The 24,604-nt window shown below is 37.3% G+C and overlaps 1 protein-coding gene across 4 annotated transcripts in view; it reads left to right on the top strand.

The window, feature by feature from the left end:
* The window catches only part of CLVS2 (clavesin 2), an 87,547-nt gene that overhangs the window by 3,090 nt on the left and 59,853 nt on the right, over positions 1 to 24,604 (top strand). For all 4 annotated transcript variants that reach the window (XM_059177686.1, XM_059177683.1, XM_059177685.1 and 1 more), the window contains exon 3: positions 8,768 to 8,942. In XM_059177686.1, the coding sequence (XP_059033669.1) occupies positions 8,768 to 8,942 (175 nt within the window). The remainder of the gene's footprint in view (positions 1 to 8,767; positions 8,943 to 24,604) is intronic.

Raw genomic sequence — 24,604 nt, 5'->3', positions numbered from 1 at the left:
CAGGGAGTAGTTCAATGGGAGCTGTGGAAATTTTATATTTAAATATATCTCAGAGTCTGTCAAAAATACCATTAGAGAGGCAGATTGCATTCAGAGAGACATACATATAGAACAAAACTTTTTTCACTTATTTTTGTAAGTGAACTAATATTCATACTGATTTATAAGCCTAATTAAGATGAAAGCCACTTATAGTTTTCATGTGTATGGGAAGCTGATTACTCCAGAGCTACTAAAGAAACTGTTTTAGTTGTCTGTCTTATTCTTTCATATAAAAGATAGGTTACTAGTAATGAAAATCTATCTCCTTGGGAATCTACAATGGGAGATAATTTATTAATTAGTATGTAAATATTTTTATTAAACCTACACAAAAATCCTTAATGTTAGAATTTCATATATGTGAAGTTAAAATGAGAAGCTATGTTCTGTAAAAATACTCTATCGGGACCTATAGACTAAAAATTGTGAATTCTACTTCTGTGGTTGGAAATACTGTTTATACCTGTTGTATAATCAAAAAGTTATCCTATGTCAAGATCAGAAGGCATATGAGTTATTTAGAGCTTGTCTAAAATTCCTCCTGTGTTCTTAGAAAAAAAAAAAAAAAATCATTCTCTCCTTCTTCCTACCTGCCCCTCATCTCAGATCTGCATATATCCAGTAACAAGGACTAGTAGATAAACAGCTCTATCCTCTTGATATACTCTGTATATCAAGTATATATCTGTGTATATACTGTCATATATCTGTATGTATAACTTCCCTCATTGGGATATGTGCATAAGAACAGCTCTGAAGCCTCAGGATGGTCTCTGGCAGTTCCTTCCTGGCAGCATCAGGGGTCATCAGCCCCTTTCCTATCTTGGGACTGAATCCCTTTCCTTTCCACACTCCGCAGCTTCAATTCTTATCTGATTTGACTTAAAAAAAAGAATTTACTAACATATAATGCATTATTTGTTTCAGGGGTACAGGTCTGTGATTCATCAGTCTTACACAATTCACAGTGCTCACCATAGCACATACACTCCCCAATGTCTAACAACCAGCCACCGTATCCGCCCCCCCATCATCCCTCCTCTCCAGCAACCCTCAGTTTGTTTCCTGAGATTAAGAGTCTTTTATGGTTTATCTCCCTCTCTGGTTTCATACTGTTTCATTTTTCTCTCCCTATTCCTATGATCCTCTGTCTTGTTTCTCAAATTCCTTATATCAGTGAGATCATATGATAATTGTCTTTCACTGACTGACTTATTTCATTTAGCATAATACCCTCCGGGTATCTGACTTGACTTTTAATGGAGTCTGTGCCACCTTCCTCCATGTTTACCATACTGCTGTTCTGTTAGGTGGATCTGCCACATGCCAGATCTCCTGGTCCCCACGCCTCTCCTGTTCTGTGCGTTGGGTCCTATGGTCCTCCTACCAGACCAAACAACCTGGGTCTCAAAATTGATCAAAATTTGATCAAAATTCTGGCCACATTCCTTGAGTTGTTCAGTGAATTGCCTGGCTTTCAACAATTTTCTTTTTCTTCTTCCTCCTCCTCCTCTTCTTCTTCTTCTTCTTCTTTTTTAAAGTAGCATTGTTTTAAGAAAGTGAAATAGGATTCTTTTAAAAAGACAATTGGTGGTAATGTCCAGGATTACACAGGGAAACTCCAGAAATGAGGTAGAAGAAAATGTCCCCTTTATTTCAAAACCGCTTATTTCCAACTTCCCAAAGGGAAAAGCAAGATTTTTTTAAATCGAATTTTGAAAATTTCTGTAAAGACCTCAGAAATAACTAATCTGTATAACAAACAAACAAACAAAAAAAATCCCATCTTATGTTATTGTATTTATAATAGCATGTGAACTAGAGTTAATGTTAGTTGGTATTTTTTGAGTTGGTATGAGTTATGTATTGAAAAAAAGAGTCTAAGTAGGAAGTTTTCTGATGTATACTTTCTCTTACGTGAAATTTGTAGGGCAGTTTTCTGTGCTTTTCAGGAGACTAGCAACAGTAAATGTGTGTGAGATGGTGACTATAAATAAAATAGTGTCTCTTTATACTGCAGTGTGGTGCAGGTCAGTTTCAGGTTGTTACAAAGAACTGGATCATTTCCAAAGCTTTTATAGGAGACATGGAATCTTCAAGAAGACTAAGGTAAAATAATACTATTTAGAGTGTACCTGCCTTCTAACAACATATATAAAAAGTAATTGAAATACTGAAATGTCAGAATGACTTTCAATGTGGTCTGTAGTTTTTCTAACAAGGATAGAACAGGGTCAGATGATTTATTACTTTTGTTAAGAGTCATACAATTTTATGTCATTTCTTTCAGATTGTGTAACATAATTTCTGAAAACAAGAATAAATTCCAAAAAATTAAAAACAAGTGAATTTTACACTACATCACTAAGACTCAGTAGTCTTCCATGCTTATATACCGTTTCCTTCCTGAATGATTGTACCCTGCTCAGGACTCAGCAGATACCTTCAAACTGTCCACCTGATTTCAGCAGTAAAGTGTGAGGATAGTGTAACGTGAAACTGGGAGAGCTTATACTATCTTAAGAAAAGGAAGCTTGGAGTTAAAGTAGATCCTGGTTTAGACACTGGAGCATGGAATGAGGTATCTGAGAAGTTGAAATTCACTGGAACATACTTCTTGTGAGTATTCATGTAAATTGGGCTCCTGAAACAAAATGATGGCATGCATTCTGATAGTTGGCCTGTAGGTGGTAAGTAATATTTTACTTCATTAGAATTATAAAGTAGTTCTCTATTGTTTTGTACATCAAACAAGCATTTATTTAGAATATGGTTAATAGCCATTAGAAAACAATTAAATATAGCTAAACCAAAATGATTTCTAATATAGTGGCAATTCCAAAGCACTGACCATCTTGCACTGTCTGGCTTATCATGATGGACATTGGTGATCACTTATAGTATTGAAGCTCTGGAAGGAGTAAAGACCGGAGGGTCAAACATCATGCCATGATTCTCTAATTTATCAGAATTTGCCTGAAAAACATATTATTTTGGTTTATTTATTCCTGTTGTGTGGCTTTTTCATGAAAAAGAAAATATTGATATTTGCAAGTTCTGATTGACTTGGGAATATGTAAAATATTGTGGTCAGGGGTGCCTGGGTGTCTCAGTGGGTTAGGCATCTGCCTTCAGCTCAAGTCCTGATTCCAGGGTCCTGGGATTGAGCCCCGCATGGGGCTCCTTGCTCAGTGGGGAGCCTGCTTCTCCCCCTCCCTGCTGCTCTGCCTGCTTGCTCTTTCTCTCTGCCAAATAAATAAATAAAATCTTAAAAAAAATAATGTGGTCAGTCTCCAAATTCAAAGAAGGTTATGTTGATAACTGATTAACATTTTAAAACAGCCATAGACTATACAAATTTGTTTTAATCCTAGCCACAAAGTTGCATTCTTCTCTGGAAGTACACTAAAATAATTAAAACTAAATAAAGTAAAAATTACTAGGAATAGTCAAGGGCAGTTAACTAGGCAATTAGGGAGAAACACTCCTACTCAGTAATCTTAAAACAAACAAACAAACAAAAGAGTATAGGCTTAATTTTGAGGCCTGATTTTTGAAGATTTCTTGTCTCAGTTTATTAAAGTTTGTATTTGTTTATATTTATTTTTAATATGTTTCAACGTTTCTTTTTACAGTGTTATATATTGTGTCAAGTTCAGGAATCCTTACCCTTCAAATCCTGGAGGCTTCTTGTGCTGTGTTTTGGGTGGATTTTGAGATTTGGTCAAAACTGGAATTGGCAAGTGTGGCTTCCCTGGGACTTCTGTCCCGGCAGAGCTTCCATTCTGCTTCCATATAAGGAGGATCTTTTAACAAATATTCTGGAAACTACAGCTTATTCCAGACTATGCCCTTGGTTCATACCATGGAAATAGGAATAACAACAAAAAATTTGTCCTGAGAAATGTTAGTGTAATATTGGAACAAATCTCTGGAAAAAAAAAAATAGGACGGTCTCTAGAAACTGGGGCAATTATACAGTAATTAGTGAAATAATGATGAAATAACAGCAAAGACCAAGAGTGCCAACCTTAAAGTAGGATGTTGATGGGGTCTGGCTTGAACCGGGCTATTTTCATATTTTAGACATGCAACTTTAGAAAAAGTGAAGAGAAGCAAATGATTTGAGGTTACTACACTGCACTGAAAGGATGCCTCAAAAGAAATGTTCAAAGATATTTTAAAAACAGAAGCCAACGGTTAGTAAATTAATGGTATTCTTAGTGAATGAATAAAATTCATCCATTCTGGGGAAGATTGAGCTCTTTTACATCACTGAGAGCAAGTGCATATACTTTACTAACATATAAAACAACACTCCTGACTGGGGGGAGGGGGGAACGTTTCTGTCAGATCTTTATAACAACAAGTAACAAACTGAGCAAACAGTACTCAGTTCAAATAATTAGAAAAAAAAGTATGCATTTGTTACATACATAGAAATTAGAGGTGCCAGGGGCAACTAGAGGGCACATTCTTTGTACCAGCGGAGGGCATTTGACCCCCCAAGGAAGAAAAAAACACAAGGCCCTAAATAACTGTAAGTACTTAATGAGGGTACTGTTTGGCTTTGCTGAAGTTCAGAACCAAGGGGCACCTGTGGGTTCCTTAGTGCTGTGCAGAGAGAACATCGCCTTTTCATTAACTGAATTTAAACTTCTATTGTTTCATTTTAATTCATTAATTAATTACTTCATTTATTCATTTGTTTAACACATTTTTATAGCATGTGTGATGTGCCAGGCACTTTTCTAAGCCCTTCACAAACATTAATCTATTAAATCTTTTTTTTTTTTAAAGATCTTATTTATTTATTTGACAGAGAGAAAGAGATCACAAGTAGGCAGAGAGGCAGGCAGAGAGAGAGGAGGAAGCAGGATCCCTGAGGAGCAGAGAGCCCGATATGCAGGACTCGATCCCAGGACCCTGAGACCATGACCTGAGCGGAAGGCAGAGGCTTTAACCCACTGTGCCACCCAGGCGCCCTTAATCTATTAAATCTTGATCAAAATCCTACAAGGCAGGTTCTACCGACATCCACAGTTTGGTGCTGAGGAAGCTGAGGCCGTGGGCAGTTGAATGTCCTACCCATGCCCGCACAAGTAGTAAGTGAATTGGTCAAACTTTTTCTGTGCGTATAGACAATTACCCACAAGAATTGAGGAAAAAAAAAAAAAAAACAAATCTAGGGGAAAGAATTCCATCTATCCTTTAAAAAATGTTGACTGAACATCAGGATAGACAATTAGAAAGTTCAGTGGCTGGAATAAATCTCCAAAGACAAAGACTGCCCTTAGCCGACCTTTGTTTTGAGTGTTCTGCGCTAAAATGAGTTGCCAGTCTGACGTTTGCATTTTTTTCCAGCCCAGTTCTACTTTGTTTTGTTTTATTTTATTCTGGTGGTGGTAGGTGCACATTGTTTTACCTTTTTTTCCCCCAAAGAAAGACATTATTCCTGTAGATATTTCATTTTCGGTGATTCACTTGTTCTCACTCACCTATAGTCCACAGCAGTAAGACTAAATCAAGGCTCAGACAGTTAATCTTCTGTGCTCAGTGATACAAGCCAGACAGATGAATATTTCAGAGTTCTTGTTTTCTTTATGGTTTGTAGACCTTTCCTCTTGCCATCCATACTCATAGGGATGTGTTCTTGCCTTTCCTTCCCCAAAGCCTGCTGCTATGGCCGGGCTGGAGCAGATCATGGAACTCAGCATGGGGCCATGCTGGAATTGACTTCAGGTCTGTCTTCTGACACACATGCCAGGGAGACCTGAAAAAGCAGAGCAGCTCATGAGACTGCAGCACGGGGGGGGCAGAGAACTGAGGTGTCAGAGGACCTGGCTCTTCTCATCCAGGCTCCCTGCTTTACTGCCAGGGTGATCCTGGGTGAACCATTTGAATTCTCTGACACCCTGTGTCCTCATCTCCAAAATAACAGGAACAAAGCGAGCATAGAGACTTTGTGCTTGTTTTGAGATTAAGGTAATGCATTGAAATTGCCTTGGAAATCTTAAACGATTACACAGATAGAGGTATTATTATTATTACCACTTCGTAATATAAAACACCTAGATAGGTCCATCAGTTTTAGCACTAATGATACCCTGAGGCATTAATAGAGGCAATTCTTTCCCTTTGTCTTTCCCCTCAGCACCTTTCTAATAGGAAGTGCTTCAGATGTGAGAAACGTGGCTTAATGAAAACCGAGGGGCGGGGGCAGCCTTAATGAAGAATTTAATAACGGCTGATTGATTTAGTGACAAAGGGAAATTGCTCGCTGTTGGGCTGTCCAATGTGATGCCCAGATGCCAGTTTTTCCTTGTCAGGCTGAAAGAAAAGGGTGGGGAATGGGACGGATATGACCTGTTTGTGATTCAGGTTGCGCTTTGTACGGATTGCAAATTGCAGATGACGCCATGCTGTAAACCCCAGGACAGCCCAGGCCCATTGGCACCCCTGATCCTAGCATGGCCAGATGCAAGAGAACAAGCTTCCCCGCTCTTGATTGTATCGGTAGCAAAGAGGAGGTACAGGTGTCCTTCTTGTCTTCTCCATACAGTTTTTATGCATTATTGCAGCTCTGCTGTCTTTCGAGAGCAACGGTCTCTATAGTCTGGCATCCCAGTTGTAAAATCCCTTACTGGTGTTTTTATTTCTTCTTACTACATGCCATGCATCATCCTCTCCAAGTTGATTTCAAATGCAGGCTTTAGTTAATGCTGTTTTGGGAAGCACAATCAAGACTCGAGAGCTGCATTAATGTGCTAGTTTGTTATTTATGGCTTTCTTCCAGCATACAAGGGAAGAATAGCAATGGTAGAGCTCCTACCGTTGCAAGACAAGCCTCCAACACGAACACACTTACTGTAGTGGCCTCAGATTTGTAGATTCAAACAGTGAAAAATAACTTCAAAGAGAAGAATGAAGGCAGGATTCCTGAAGATATAAAATTCATAAAATCCTCCATCTCTTGGGAAGATGTTTGACAGACCTTGGCAAGATCTCATGTAACAATGTTCTGCCTATAAAGAGCCTGCTGGGCTGTTAATGGTGGTAATATGACATGTTTGACAACAGAGGACTGGAGTGTCAAGAGTTGTTTTGACCTGCCCTTTGAATGTGGTTAGCTAAGAGGTTTTAATGTGTCTTCTCTTCAATTTGGAGATCAAAATGATTTATATAAAGACCATTTGATTCTGCTTTTGAAGAAAGATAATTAAATTTTAAAACTCGATGGAATTTGCTCTTGAAAACTTTGCAAACCTGCTTGTCTTCATTGCTGATCATGGGATTTGCCTTATATTCCCCTGGGAATAATGATGCATCTGTAAATTTTTCTCTCGATTTGGCCTCGGTTTTGGAAAACCATACTTAAATTGTGTTATCTAAAACAAATTGCCTCTTGATGTCTGCTGTTGTTGGTACTAGGGTTTATTCTCACCATGGCATCACTGTCTTCCTGGTGAGCCCATCACTTCCACTCCATGCTATCGGTTTCTACCCCTAATCCACCAACCCTCCCCATCACCTGTTCCCTGAGGTCAGCATTTCTTTCTCTAACGTTCCTAGATGTCTCCGTCTGATTATCTGAGGGGAGAAAACTTGAAATGTTAACATTTTCATAAATTTGGTGATTCCTCTTGGAATGCTGGGATTCCCTTCCCTACTTCATTTTCTTCTCAGCTCTGACTACATAACCTCCTTTACTTACTTGAACTTAGGATCTGTGTGTTGTTGACTCTGGAATTTTCCCCCTTGAGCTTTCTTCTCAGTTTAGGATCTACTTTTTGAGATGTTTCCTTGATATATATTTCTGGGTGTACTACATACTTCTCACCGACGCTACAGTGAGCTTTATTCCAAATTCCACTTTTCCAGCCATCCTCCAACTGTATCCTCTTCTTGCATTATTGACTTCGATGAAAGATTTTACCATTGACCCAGGCTCTGAATCTAGAAAATCTTTGTGTCATCTTTTACTCTTCCTTCGATCTAGGTCTCTGTGCCCAGTTATCAGATTTTAACAAATTTACCCCCAAACGACTTCTCAGCTCTTCCTTCTGCTGCCTTGCTCTACAGTTAGTGTCTTTGCGCTCTAGGCTACTTCATTCTACAGGAACTAAGAGAGCATTCATTGGGTTCCTACAAGGTGCCAGGCACTGTACTAAGGTGGAAGGCTGAAAAAGATAAAGACTTTATCCCATATCCTTCTTTCTTTTATTGCATCTTTGTGATATAAACTCCATATGAGAAATTAAAATCTGCTGACATTTTTAACCATAGCCGTTTAACCCAGTGTTCTTGTTTATTGGTGAAACTCCTTCGAATCCCATTCTCAAAATTTCCGGATGTGAAGGTGTGAAATATCAGTATTACTGAGGGCATTCTTGCTGCTTCAAAAAGTTCCATCCCTACTTTTCAGGGTAGTTGAGGTGAGATTTTAGAAAATAATAGGAAGGACTAGAGGTAAAGGAAATCATTGTACAATATGAAACAAAGTACTTTCAAAAGCATTTTAGTTTGTTTTGGTAGAATACATGTTAAATTCTAATATGTCCCCGGAGTGCAGCAAATAAATTTCCTCTTGGAAGAAGATTTCTAAACAAAATGATTTTCAAACTCCTGAGGTATTTTAAAGGGAATTTTCAGTGTGCGGAACACTTTCTACAGTGTTGACCAAAGTTGTTGTTAGATTAATGCCGTCCATTTCTGTTGCTGATAGGTACACACTGGTGGATATTTTGCGTGCCATCTTACTTTCTTTAGAAGCCATGATTGAAGATCCTGAGCTTCAAGTGAATGGATTTGTTTTGATCATAGACTGGAGTAACTTCACCTTCAAGCAAGCCTCCAAACTTACACCAAGCATGCTGCGATTGGCTATTGAAGGCCTTCAGGTAAAGATTTACAAATTACCCGGTTTCTCATCTTTCCTGGTTGCCTTCTCTTATCTGATGTATTAAAATGACAAAATGTCTTACTGAAAGCATAATAAAAACATTTTTTAAAATAGTTCTTAAGTACCAGCACTAAAACACTAATTGAGGAAAGGTTTACGGAAGAAAAATGGAAAGATGTGGACCTTTTAATAGATGGGGTTTGTACTCCTGGGTACAAACCTCACTATATCTAAGTATGAATGTGGGTGAAGACCTGAGATTTTTATCTTGATAATCAGAACAAAGAGCACGTTTTGGATTTTAATTATTAGCTATTTAGACTTTTTTTTGTTTCTCTTTCTTTTTCTGTGCATATTAATTATTAGCTCAATATTTGCTTTACTATTCCATTTAACCTCCTGAAGTAGGGATATGATCATTAATATCTTCATGTTGCCCAAAAAACTGTTAGAAAGGCAGTCAATCAATATGTATTTTAATATTTAATATTTGGAATCACTGTTCTGAGTTACTTCCCTAGACTTAATTTGGGTTTTTGTTTCTGTTTTGGTGGAAGGGCGCTTCTTCCAGTGAATGACACTTACCTGGTTAGGAACTGTAAAATGGAAAATCAATTATTAATCAGTGACATGTCATAAACCTACTATTGACTATTTCTTTTTAAGTTTTCGGATGTCCTTCTGCTTTCTGTAGTTTGCTTTATGGTACTTTGCATACAATAGTTGTGGAGTAAATTTTAAATTCTTTTAAAAATTTGCAAGTTAACTCGAGCGATATTAGTTGCTATTTATTTTCTGTATATTCAACATGCATTTTAGAAGTTTGCAAGTCAACAGTGAATTTTTGTAACTTTCACTACTGAAAATATCACTTGTTTTAAAATGACTAATTATACCTTTGTCATTCATTAGACCAGAATCCTAGACTTTTTTTTTTTTATATTGAATAGCCAAAATTATGCAGATCTCTGTTCCATAGTAATTTCTGACTGTGTCTGTAAGCCCCTAAATTGATGGCTGAAGACTCACTAAAAATGGCCCACTTCTTCAGGCAGTAGGACATCTTAACCAAATTGAATTCACAGTTTGGATTTTACCTCTGAAGTGAATAAGGCACCCTGGTCCTTTTTCTCTGCATAGCTTTTTCCTGATGCAGGTTTCCTGACTTGCTCTGGGTGAGTCAGCCTTCCTCCTGTCTTATCTTAAACAGTATCTTTTTAAAAACTCAAAACTCCATAGAGCTAGTTAATATGGGCTGAGAGAGAACACAGGATAAGCATGTTTGGAAATGCATATATCATGTAGAATCAGTCCTAACTCTGCTCTGTTGTCAGAAGTGTGTAAAGTGAAGAAAAAAAAATTGCTACCACAACCACGTTACTTAGGACAGAATGGTAATCCAGCCTTTTACAATTGTGTGTGTGTGTGTGTGTATGTGTGTGTGTGTGTGTTTAATTTAACCTGCCAACTTTTTTCATGAGGGTTGGGCTAGCTTTCAGCTACAAAAGAACTGGAGAACTCATGTTATTTGTAAGAAATTGAAAAACAAACAAACAAACAAACAACAAAACCTATGTCAAGAATAGACTCAGGAGACGCCTGGATGGCTCAGTTGGTTAAGCGGTTGCCTTCTGCTCAGGTCATGATCTTAGTGTCCTGGGACCGAGTCCCGCATCGGGCTCCTTGCTCCGCAGGGAGCCTGCTTCTGCCTCTGCCACTCTGTCTGCCTGTGCACTCTCTCTCTCTCTGACAAATAAATAAATAAAATCTTAAAAAAAAAAAAAAAGAATAGACTCAGTATCAGGTGGGGGGTTGGGAGAGCCTGGTGGTGGCTATTATGGAGGGTACATATTGCATGGAGCACTGGGTGTGGTGCATAAACAATGAATTCTGGAACCCTGAAAAGAAATTAAAAAAAAAAAAAAAAAAGAATAGACTCAGTATCTTTCTCTTTGCCAACTTACATGCTTTAAGGAGTCATGTAATAGTAACGTTATAAGTCAGTCCAGGAGGTAGAACTGACAAGTGGGATGTGTTTGGGAGCTTCCCCATTAGCTATGGCCACAATCCGAATTTCTTTAAGTGCGATAGGAGCTACAGTCAATTTAAATCTCTGTGTTTGTGTTGGGGAGAGAAAGGATCCCCTCCTCAGGCAGCGACCTGTGCTGGCTGCCTTGTTTCTATTCCTTATGAATGTTTCAGTCCCCTTTCCTTTCTCCCAGGACCCAGATTGAGGAAACAGGGCTAATTTCCCCTGATTGCCAATTGGGAAGTCACCTAAAAGAAAGAAACTCTTTATGGGGAATAAATCGGACACGCTACTAACCTTTAACTCATTAAAAAAAAAAAGATTTTATTTATTTGAGAGAGAAAGAGACAAGAGACAGAGCATGAGCGGAGAGGACGATGGGAGAGGATGGTTGCGGAATGGGGAGGAGAAAGAGCGAAAGGCAGAGTCAGACTGCCTGCGGAGCAGGGAGCCCTACACAGGGGTCAATCCCCTGGGATCATGACCTGAGCTGAAGGCAGATGCTTAACCAACTGAGTCCTCCAGGCCCCTGTTACTAACCTTTAAACTTAGTTTTTCTCCAGTTTGGATTGATTTTTTAAATGCTCTGTATCTATGTGTCTCTCTTATGTCTATGTCTATATCTAGATTTTTAAAAATAGTAATTCCAAATAAGAATAGAGGATGCGCTTAAAATGTTCCATTCATTGAGACATGCATGATTTCCTAGCTTGTCTTCTACTGAAGGAACATTTTTTTTTTTTTTTTAAGATTTTATTTATTTATTTGACAGAGAGAGATCACAAGTAGGCAGAGAGGCAGGCAGAGAGTGAGAGAGGGAAGCAGGCTCCCCGCTGAGCCAGAGAGCCCGATGCGGGACTTGATCCCAGGACCCTGAGATCATGACCTGAGCCGAAGGCAGTGGCTTAACCCACTGAGCCACCCAGGTGCCCCTGAAGGAACATTTTGACTTTACTAATTATTCCTCTGTTTACAAAGGAAAAGAAAAGCCTTTCTACAAAGACTTTGCAAAGGCTCTGTGAGAAACATTGTTGCGTATTAATCCATGCTTCATGCAAATGTCAATAAACTCTTTTTTTTTTTTAATTAACGTAAGACCAAAAAACGTTTGAAGTAAGATATGTATGCAATTTTAGGTCGCCAGACACAACTACTACCATCACCAACACTCCCAGCACTACCAATGGTAAACACCTTCCAATGAGCCCAGTCAAGGGAATTAGGAGATGAGGACATTTTTAATAACTCAATGATAATTTATACCGTGCTGTAATCTAGCTATAATATGTTATATTTATTTAGGCAAAAATAAAAAAAATATTCTAAGGAGTTGAAATAAAAATAAGAAAGGTCCTCGCTGGATCCAGTGCCAGGAAGAAAACTTACTTTAATGGTGTGTATTATTAATGGGATGATGTAACTGTGCTTTCAAGAGGCTCCATTTTTTTCTTCTTTAAGTGGTTGTATAATCTGTCTAAACGCACACACCAACCCCCTTTTTCTCAAGCAAGAGGATTTTTGAGTGACCTGGCTAGAGATAGCACCTGAAACCTGGGAGACCATTGCTTTTAAGACCTACCTATGATCAAAGGGCAAGGTCAATAGAGAGAGAATTTGGAAGGGTGAAAACAGAATGGGCTTTAGAAGCAGATAGGGCTGAGTTTTGGTGACAAGCCTCCTGCATACTAAATACTTGGACAAATTACTTACCTTGTCTGAATCTCGGTGTATTCATTTCTACCAATTTTAAAGTATTAAATGAGAAATGATACATCTTGTACCTAACAGGTGATAGCAGTGCTCAAAGTAATTGATGTGGATGAGCTCATTTTTCAGGTGGCATTTTCTTTTGCACGTGTGCTGGTTTTCCAGGGGCTACTTAGACTACTCAGACTTAAAGCTGATCAACTTTGAGAATCTGAATAACATGATACTTTGCCTTTAGTGCTTAGGTTATCAGTACACAGATTGCATTTTTTAAAAAATAACTTCACTGTGTGGTTAAGTAACAACTAGATATTTTCATGTTAGGTGCCAAATAAAACATTTTTTTTTTTTTTCCTGTTGGAAGCCAAGTGAAAAATGAGATTGTTTCACCTGGTGCAGATTAATCTTTGTTTTCTTGGGGAGAAACTCCAGGCACAGTTGGGAAGGTAGCAATTGTGGGGATATCTTTGGCCTGGAAGAATGAGCGAGAGTTTGTTAAGTGGACAAGGATAGGAAGAAAATTTTGGACAGGAAAACCTCGGGGAGGTGCTTTGAACAAACATATAGCTGTAAGGCATTGGAGGTACATAACAAATCTGTTTTGAGGTAGCTAGACCAAGAAATGGATTGAGGCAAATGACCTCAAGAGGTGAGGCAAGCAAGGTTGGCTGAGAACTGTTCCAAAGGGGTGGAGGATGGCATTCTGTATGGTCTAGCCTGTGTCCTGCAGGCATGGGGAGGTTTGGGAAAGGCAAATGACTTGGTCACTCCTTTGTTTTGGAAAAATCTCTTGAGCAGAAGAAAGGACTTAGAAGAATGGAGAAGTTAGATTTAGAGAGCCCCCATACTACCATGAAGGTAACTATATTGATCTCATTTTGTAGGACAGGAAATGAAACTTCAGGGAGTTTAAGAGACTTAACCAAATTCTCTCAGATGACAAAGAGTTGAGTCCAGGTTGACTGGTCTGACTCCCAAGACCAGTGTCTCTCCAGAATCTTGTTTCTATTGTTTCCAGGGCTGTGTTTAAGAAAAAGCAGGTAGGCTCAGATTGAAGTAACTGTGCTCCCCCATGCCAAATCCTCATGCTATACTACAAGTGAAATTTGTTTTGGAGATAGGGAGTACAATTCTAACTAAAGAAGTCACAATGGCTGGCCTGTGGCAGAATGATTTTCCTCTTCCCAGTGAAAATCCTCCTTGAATGATTGCTAGCCTCTCTGTTCCTTGTAATAAAGGCCAAGCGAAAGGCACTTTTCCATAGCCAGAGAACTTTTATCAACACAACCCAGACAGATAAGGTCATGATATTGGTCCAAGACAATTCTGTATGCTTTCTCTGTGCAAAATCTCTAAACACGTTTTTAAATGAAAGGCCTCAAACATTTTTACCAACATAACGTAGTTCCTTGACAGATAAGAGGTAACAGATATTTTTGTGAAAATAAATTATTTAGACTTCACTGGAAAAAAAAACAAGAAAGAAAATTATCTTGCTACTTATAAGAAGTTAATTGATTGGGGTAGTCATAGTAACAGGAATCATCTTAGAAAATCAATACAAGATGAAGTGGATGTGACTTGTAGCCCTGGGAAGCCAATTAAAACATGAAATGTTTGGAAATACCTGGAACAACTTAGACATTTTAAATTTATGGTGAAGCAATGTTCTTTTTAATATTTCTTGTCCTTGTTGTTTTATTTTTATTTTTTTCTCATAAAATATGACCATTCTTTAAACTGCTCAGCAATGAAAAAAACTCTTATGAAACCAGAATCTCTTGTCATTTTTTTTTTTTTTTTGGACTTAATACTAATGCTACCTGTGTTATTCATTGTTCTTTGGACATATTTATCTGTTTTTCCCTCTTAGCTCTGTCCTGCTGTGTCTCAGTGCTTTTGTTTTGCAATTTCACAGGAATCCCCAAACTCCATCTGTTGAAAAGTACATAATGTAGTCAAGGCACAGCTCACTGTCAGGAGGCTGGACTGTAACAAGGAACTGAATAGCTCTTTGAGTTGCTACATAAAACTCAGATGTAAGGGCCATCCCTAAATGCCTAAATCAGTGCCAGATATTTTAAGAGCCCTTACTAAATAGGACTTGTGAAAGAATAAAGAATATGTAATCAATTCACACTACTTAATGCCAGTCCTTTCTTCCGTCTAAAGGGTCTAAAGGGTCTAGTGTTAAGAGCAGCCACCAATCTGCTAGCTCTCGGAGCGCTGGTCATTCATGTGGAAGGCAGAAAGTGCTGCTGCTACAAATTCTGGCTCTGACTGTTTAGAAGCCCAGTCCTACCAGGGGGAGCTGGCCAAAAACAGAGCACATGCTAATGACTTGGAACATCACTGTCCAAGGCTAGCGGGTGAGGAGCCCCATTAACTTCAGTCCAGCATTAGTTTGTGCAGTCCTCTAAATCCTGTCTGCAGTTTCTGGCAACTTCCAAATTGCCTGTGTGTGTGTGCGTGTGCGTGTGCGTGTGTGTGTGTGTGTGTGTGTGATGGTTAAGAGAGAATATCAAAAGAACTCAGTGAGGTATGGAGTGCATTAGGAATTTGTAACAAAACAAAAGGACTCTGTGCTTTGCAACAGTGTTCTTTGCAATGGTTGTTAACCTGCCAATAGTTTTCAGAGTTAAAATGCTTTGGACAGTAGCAGACACTTCTTGCATTCAAGCTACCTTGTAAACTTAAGGCAACATTATGGTGCATTGATGGGTAAAGGCTGAAACAATGCCCATCTTTTTAAAAATGAACTGTATTCATTCAGACAGCCTGAAGGTGGGAGCATTTATTTCCACATCTTGTATGCACAGGCAGAACCATATTGAGAAACAGTGACAAGGGCAGTGTGTAAAAAAAGTGACATTATGTTCATCACATGCATAGCTGTCTGAGCTAAGTGTGCTTCCTTTCAGTTGTTACTTAACCTAAAACAAATGAGTGAAACCCTTAAAGTTGCTTTATTTCATGGTGTGAGAATGTGGTGGTTTGGCTGAGAGGTTTAGTTCCCAGAAGTAGGACGTTGAAGTCCTTTTAAAAGCTGACAATAGGCATGTAAAAGCTATATATAATATTCAGTTCAGCAAGCAGGCTAAGGATTATATAACCTTTGATAGTGGGCTAGGATAATTCTGTGTATGTATATATGTAATATATATATATATATATATACATGTAAATGTGTGTATATATATAAATATATTACTATTTTTTCTTGTATTACAATTGCTATTTTTTAAAAGATTTTATTTATTTATTTGACAGACAGAGATCACAAGTAGGCAGAGAGGCAGTCAGAGAGAGAGAGGAGGAAGCAGGCTCCCTGCTGAGCAGAGATCCCAATGCGGGCTTGATCCCAGGTCCCTAGGATCATGACCTGAGCTGAAGGCAGAGGCTTTAAACCACTGAGCCACTCAGGCACCCCTACAATTGCTATTTTATAATTTGATTAACAGCTAAATTTGTTTAAAATGTCTAGTTGTAAGAAGTAGAGTCAACCTTGACAAAATATGAAGAGATGGGTGCTCTAGAGTTACTTAACACATATTTGCTGACTTAGAGTATTAGTAATTATCAATACAATTTAATACCTCTACATTACTGAAGAAGAGTGTATTTGCCTCAAATAACCAAACAATTGCAGCGACAAAAGGGAAAAAAGCAAATAGCAATCTTTTGGTCTGAGTCAGTGAGATTATGATAAATGGATAGAACGTAATTATCTATAATGAAAAACTGAACGAACCATATAAGCCGTTCTGCATTTCATTTTATTGGCTATGTTTAGATATGTCCTTAACGAGAGAACAAAAAAGATGAGTAAGTGCAAGTTCTCTTTTATTCTTTTTAGTAGCAATGCAAATGCATCTTGATATATTCTTCTCCCCCAATGGGACTTATTTCTTCATTCTCTTCAGTTCTAAACTACAAAATGTGAACAGCCACTTATCCTTTCGAAGAAATAGTTCTGATACAATGGAATACTACTCAACTTTATAAAAGTAGGAAATCCTGCCTTTTGCAGCATGAACCTGGAAATATTATGCTATGTGAAATAAGCCAGGCACAGAAAGACAAATGACTGCATGATCTTACTTGTATGTGGAATCTAAAAAAAAAAAAAAAAATCAAATTCATAGTAACAGGAGTAGAATGGTGGTTATTAGGGACTGGGAGGTGAGAGAGATGGAAGATGCTAGTCAAAGAGTACAAACTCTCAGTTATAACATGAATAAATCCAGGACCTAATGTATAGCTTAGTCTGACTATTGTTAGTAACAATTTACTGTATTCTTGAAATTAGCAAAGAAAGTCGATCTCAAAAGGTTTTGCCATACAACCCCCCACACACAGTCATTATGTGAGGTAGCAGATGTGTTAATTAGCTTGATTGTGGTAATGATTTTACAATATATGTGTATAACAAAACATGTTGTATATCTTAAATATATACAATTTGTATTTGTCAATCATATTTTTTTTAAGATTTTATTTATTTGACAGAGATTATAGGTAGGCAGAGAGGCAGGCAGAGAGAGAGGAGGAAGCAGGCTCCCTGCTGAGCAGAGAGCCCAATGAGGGGCTCGATCCAAGGACCCCAGGATCATGACCTGAGCTGAAGTCAGAGGCTTTAACCCACTGAGCCACCCAGGTGCCCCATATTTGTCAATCATATCTTAATAATGCTGGAAAAAGATTAGGACTTTAATGTCATCGGATTTTCCTACAGATGTTGATAAAGTTGATATGCTTATTTTTCAAATGTTTAGTCATTTTGCCTTCATAAATATAACCTCAGGTACATCTAAATCAAAAATTTTTGAAATCTCAAACTAAGGTGTCATTTTTGTTTTCATAAATTTTAAAATTCTGGTACCATATTTCCAGAATCATTCAGGTGACTGATTCTTCTGTCTCATCCATGGGTAGCACTCTTGTTATATTTTCTAAAGTTTGCTTTGGAAGGAAAATAATCTTCATCCTTCATTATAACTGTTCCAAAGATCTGTTTTTAATGGGCTTAGTTTTCTTCACATATGCAATTGGAGAAACTACAATAAACTTATAATAGGAGTGGCTCCTGGACAACTATTTCATGCACGATTAATAAAAGTGTGTTTTTTAAAAGGTTTTATATATTTATTTGAGAGAGAGAGAGGGAGCTGGAGCAGGGGGAGGTGCACAGAAATGGGGACAAGCAGGATCCCACTGAGCAGAAAGCCTGATGTGGGGCTTGATCCCCAGGACCCTGAGATCACAACCTGTGTTGAAGGCAGACGCTTATCAGACTGAACCAACCAGATGCCCCCACAGTGTGTGTTTCTAGAGCTTGACATCAACTGCATTTTTGCAGGGTCCCATTTAGTTTGAATTTTAAGATGTGGGTAAGTGTGAGGTAGTTACGTAAGGTAATAATAGCTGCCAAAACAAACAAACCAAAACATGTACTTTGACTCAGCCATCTTGCCATGAAGTCCAATAAAGTGCTGCTCCTGGTGAGTCAATGACCCATCTTTCTTCCACCTTGTTTTCAAGGTCACTTTGCTCAATTCCATTCCATTTTCCTATATGGTAAAAAAATATGGAGGGTCACACATGATGTATTTTTACACGTCACACCTGAAACAGTGCACATAGCTTTCTTTCAAATTTTGTTGGCTAGAAAACTCAGTAAAGTAGATACCCATAACTAAAAAGGAGGTGAAAACTATAGTCTAGCTGTGATCCCAGGAAGAAGTGGAATGATGGACATTGTGTATTCTCTTCCACAAAACTGATTCTCTAAAACAGCTTTTCTTTTTATGTTTGCTTATGTTTTCTGAAAGAAAGAGGTGAGAATTAGTGTTTCAGGGAAGTTTGTTACATTCAAGCACAATGGAATAAGTGCATCTTTCCTACAATTCGTTCTATGTACTGACTGCAGTCTCTGTACCTGACTAGTTTTGCCTAGATAAAGGTAACAAAGGTAACATGGCTGGGATTCAATCAGTTCAACTTCCCTAAGATGAGTATTTCCCAAACATGCTGGATTTAAAGGGATAAAAAGCTAAATAATTCCTACATAGTCTTAAGATTAGGTGTCCTAGACAACTATAGTGATATTGTTGCTTTAGCTTAAAGTTAGAAATTCTCTGAATTTGAGACTTAATTTTCATAAAATGAGAATGACTTTTTTGGAAAAGTGAGAAGGAGAATACTTTTTTAATGAGGTGACTTAACTTAAGGAACTCCCAGAAAATATTATTAGCTTCTAAAACACTGGAAGGATTCCTACTATGCAGTCTGGTTGTAAGGACAGAGAATAGAATCTCTGTAAGACTAGGATGTAGAGTCCACCAGCCTCCAATATTTATCAAGTGCTTTAAAAACCAGTTGGAGTTTTACTTATGGTTCAGTCACACAGGGAATGCATGCAGAAGTCAGTATAGTTTAGTCAGTACAGAAATTAATAAAGTAAAAGTTACATCATCACAGTTTTTCAATCTGTACTTTCAATGTCCAGCATTAGTTGTAAGTTAGGGAGCCACATTCCTCTTGAAGGTATTCTAGGAGCTCTTTATTTCATGTTATGATTTTTACCTATATCAAACTGTCATCTTAGAAAATTTTAAAAATTTTACTTGGGTTAACTGTTTCTTGGATTTCATTTCCTCAAGTCTTTGTATTTTTTCTAATTTTTGTTTGTTGTTGTTTGTTTTACCTGAAAGAGTACAGGGGAGTAAAATGTCAGAATATTTGAAATCTCTTAAATGTGTTTATTCCATTTTCATTTTAGTTGATAGTTTTGCTGGGTATAGAAATGCGAATTCAAATTCAAAATAATTTTCCCTTGGTACTTTGAAATCATTATTTCATAGTTATTAAACATCCATTATTTTTGTTAAGCCTGACTTAAGATAAATCCTTGTTGTTTTGAAGGCATTTATACTTTGTTAAAGATTTTAGTATCTTTCTTCATCTTTGGCATTTGCAAGCACATGCTTAGAAGCAGATCTTCTATGTGTCTACCAGACTATAATGAAACATTTTAATTATTCTTTCAGTTGGAAAAAGAAAATTTTTATTCATTATTCTGAAATTTTCTCTGATCCCTTTTCTCATATTCCTATAGCATGAACTTTGTATCTGTCATCTTAATCCTGTGTATATCATAATGTTTTATAATCACATGTATTTATTAAACTTTTAAATTTTATTTTGAGATCATCAAGGATTCATGTGCAGTTGTAAGAAGTAGTATAGAAAAATCTGTTTCCCTCATAGTAATGTCTTATAAAAATACTGTACAGTCTCACAACTGGGCATTAACGATGATATAGTAGAGAATAAAAGTCTTGACTGCTCCCTCACTCCTCTCTGACCACCACAGTGGGGGGTGGGGGCAGGGTGCCCCATACAAGGCTAGAAAAGGTGTCATTCTAGACTTCCCTCTCATCTTTGTTGGTGTGGGTTCTTGTCTTTTCTTTTTTCCCCCTCCCAATGTGGTGTATGGCTGCAGTAGAGTAGTTATTACCTAAAAATTTTGTATGTTGTGAGTATGCACCTTTCCTGGTCCTTTGCCCAATGAGAGCAAATTTTTGTTAGGGCTTTGTTTTGTTTAGTTTTGTTTATGCTCACTGAAATTTCCAGTTGTCAGTTTTCTGAGCTCTAAGTTTGAGATACATGAGGCAAAATCAAACCCAGGGTACTTGGTCATTCTTTGGATCCTAAGTTTTCTAGCTGGTGTGCTTTCAACTTTCCTAGTCTTCTTATGTTTGTTTTATATCTAATGCTCAGTTTTTAAAGTTATACCTAATGGGAAAAATAAGAGAAAGTATGAGTACCTCATCTTCTTAGATATGGAGGTCAAAACTACATGTATTTTTCATATTTTAAAATTTTATCAAATATATGATTTATTAATGCTACTTTGCTTCTTTCACAATGCTTTTGTAAATTTACTATAAATTTATTATTGTTTGTGCTGCTTACTGTCATTTAATTTGTAGAGGGAGGTGAGGACATTGAGCTACTGTATTGACTTGGAAGTTCCTTAATGCCTTAAAGCCAATCATTATAAAGTTTATGAACATATGGGTCTAGAGAGAAATTATTATTTTTTGTATGGTTATAGTTTTGTTATTATTATGTTTTTAATCTAAATTCCCAGGTATTTATTTTTCTGGGGTGAAATACTGAATATATTTATTTCCAAAATCAAAATTCTAAGGGATGGACTCACACTTTTACTTTTTTTTTTTTTTTGCAAATATGCAAATACGTATAGACTCACCCTACCTAAGACTCTGAAGCTCAGAAAACCACAAATAAGTATAGACCCACAGAACTTAAGACTCTAAAGCTCAGAAAATCAGATTTATTTGCTGCCCTATAGTGATTCAGGCAGATAGAAAACTTTATTAACTGGTTTCTAAAGAAGATCTCGAAGAGATGCCTCTGGACATCCCATTATCTCTGCTAATATGGATAAGAAAAGCACTTTATACTCCACATAGGACAACAATGGATTGCTACAGAGCTGGGAAAAACTACACTTAGTGGTAACTGAGGACTGCTGTCTCAAACCAGGTAGTCTAGTGAGTTACTGCTAGGTGCTAAACTGAGATATGTAATTAAGCTAGTAAAAGAAGAGTCAAAGCACTCTGTTTTGTGCCAATTATAAGAGGCTGTTTTCTAGTTTTATAAATATTTAGATCTGGAAAGGACCTTAGCCCAAAGTAGAGCTAAGGAGACAGCTGTGCTGCATGGAAACATCAGAGGAGGCTTAGGCTGACGTGAGCAGCACCACGGAGAGCTCCTAGAAATTCCGTTATGATTTGTAATTTTCTGCTTTCCAGTTTTGATTTTCTCTAGTCATCACTGCCTTTAAAGTAAGTCCATCTATTTTTAGAATAGGTCACAATCCCTGCTGAAGTAGAGTTTTGTGTTTTTTTTTTCCTTCATTATCCTGAATACCATAGTTTATTTGTTTGAGTTAAGGCTACATTTTTTATGCAGCTCAGGGTTCTCCTTGTAAGATGTTTCCTTTGTTATTTAGCTCCTGTTTGGGGATTTGTTTACTGGAAGCTCATGTATCAGCATTGCCTTCCCTTTCTTTCTTCTTGGAGTCTTCCCACATGTATTTATAACCTAATTTTAAGAATATGAGCCATTCTTAAGTTGGATTCAGGATAAGAGAAGTGACACTGTGAGTTATTTTTATCATGAGCCCAGGTAAGGAAGAAAGAGATCATTTTCTTTCACTCAAACAAACTGTTCAGAAAGTCATGTTTGATTATCTGCTCTCTTTATAGAGTTGTTTGGAGAGCAATTATAGAGTATATAGTTAAAAGCAAAATTGTCTCTCCTCCCGATACTTGCTAGAATAAGTCAGACTTTAGAATCAGGTATTCCTGGACTTAAATCTTGCCTCTGCCACATCCAGATTTCAATTTCAGATAGACTGCTTAGCTGATCTTAATATTTGTTATCACATCTTTTAAAATGGGATTAATACATTCCATCTGGTATGAGGATCAAGCAAGATATCATATACGAGAGAGATTGGCATGATACCTAGTCAGAGAAGGCACTTGGTTAAATCATTTCAGTCCATGAATTTCTTCCTTGCCCTGTGCTCCAGAAGAGAATCTAAGCAAAATTACATAAAAGGAAGATTACTCCTTTAGACTGAAGTATGATTTTTACATAGAGTAATTAAGCAGCCTACCTTGACAGATCATACAAAACTGACCAACTGAAGTCATGTGGGAAGAACTCCCCTACACACCATTTCTTGCAAAAGACATACCTTTTAACAGTTTTCTCGTAGAGGTTTATAGCCCCTGCCTTTGTCCTTCTTGGCTATAAACAGGTTATGATTGTGATAAGTCTTGGTGCTTTGGTGCTTTATGCACATGGATCTCAGTTTATTCTTAGGATGTAAGACTCTTGAGATTTTCACTCTTGGAAATATCACAAATATTTTCTGCTGAAACCACATGAAGAGACTTGTATAGATATGATTAATACACATGTCTCTCCTCACTGTTCTCAGCCATACAGTAAGCTCTTCAAAGGCAAGAGTGACATTTAGTTCAGTTAAATAACTCACAAGCTGGCTGGCAAGGAGGATCATATCACTGGTTTTGGGTGGACTAAAGGCATATTGTAGAGCTGCAGCTCTTGAAACTTTCACCTGTGGTGAAGTAGGTTAGGAGTACTTTTGGGAGAGCATACTTTGGAGGGTGTAACATCTCAGGCATTTAAGAGATTCAGGGGAAGTGGTAATCCAAAGAACTGTGGGGAGAAGAGAAATTAGAGAATTAGAGAAAGTCACTAAAAGGACTTTGTGACCAATAGGGATGGTAGGATTCAGAAATAATACTAGCCAGGTGATGGCATTGAAACATCAGAAGTGTACTGAGAGCAGTTATTACAATGAGTGGCAAGGCTAGAGCAGTAGTCATAAGGGCCTGCCCTTTGGAGATAGGGTGTTCTTATGGGAAAGATATATGAGAAGACAATAAGTGTTGCTTAAAATATTCAGCTAAAACAAATGAAAAGGTATGAAGACAGCTATCCCAATGTAAGGTTAGGATACCATGTCTAGTTTCCTGACCTGAGCCAGTTCTCGGGCTCAGAATCCATGACCAGAAGTAGAATATGGATCCTCATAAAGAAAGACACTGCAACACCAAGTTGTTTCTACCGTGGATGATTTATCAAGTCTTGAGAGTAATGTTTGCAAAGAGTTTGTAATAAAATGGGCAATAGTTATGTATAATGTTAAATAAAATATATATGATCTAAACAAATGTAAAATATGGTCACATTTATATTAATGTGTTAAAAAAGAAAAAATGTATTGGAATGTAGACAATTATTACATGAGAATGATAGGACTATAGTAAATTTTTCTTTTTTCTAATTTCTACATTTTATATATTTTACCATTGGGGACATAGTATTTTTATTATAAAATATTTATTTCAAGTAGCTGTGATATATAGTAGACAAAAAAAGCAAATTATTTAACAAATACATATACAATATGCCATCTTAAAAAAGATAGTTTCTATTTTAAAATAATATTAGCATAGGGTGATGAGTAAATTAATAGAACCAGGCAGCTACTGCTGCTCATCTTAAGAAAATTATGCAGTGTTAACACAGAAAGCTTTGATGGGTCACGTTTGGGGACAAAAAAATCTGCAGCAAGATTTCAGGGAAGCCGAGTAGTGGAAATGTAAATATGCTTTGTAGTAAAAGATCAGACATGTTTAAAAAACCATGTTTTATGAAGTTACTAGGCTGGTATGTAATGGGAAACATTATACTAATATACCTGGCATGTATTAACTAGTTTTTGATAGGAAGAAGGAAAGAAATTGAATTTCAACAGCTATCAATCAGACTTATTTAAAAAAAATTCATACAAATCTGAATAAGATAGAGATGAATTAAAAGACAAAAAAGTGGACAGAAATTACATCTTAAAAAGACAATTATGTTTTTTTTTAAGATTTTATTTATTTATTCGACAGAGAGAGATCACAAGCAGGCAGAGGCAGGCAGAGAGAGAGAGAGAGAGGAGGAAGCAGGCTCCCTGCTGAGCAGAGAGCCCGAAGCAGGGCTCCATCCCAGAACTCTGGAATCATGGCCTGAGTCAAAGGCAGACTTAACCCACTGAACCACCTAGGCACCCCGACACAATCATGTTTTTTAAAGAATACATGCTATTTGTGACTGTCATTTATATCCTTAAGTTATTAAAATCAATTAAATAAATGGCAAAATAAATTTTACAGACAGAAATTGTTTAACATTTTAGAGGATGGCATTAGTTATATGACTAAAAATGCTATAAAGATTTTAAGGAAGAGTTGAAAATTGAGCTAGATAGTCAAGGATGGCACAATATGGGTATGTAGGGAGAC

Source organism: Mustela lutreola, chromosome 6 (genome assembly GCF_030435805.1).
Source record: "Mustela lutreola isolate mMusLut2 chromosome 6, mMusLut2.pri, whole genome shotgun sequence".
NCBI lineage: Eukaryota > Metazoa > Chordata > Mammalia > Carnivora > Mustelidae > Mustela > Mustela lutreola.
The sequence above is the reverse complement of the archived record's forward strand: the minus strand, read 5'-3'. Positions and strand labels throughout refer to the sequence as shown.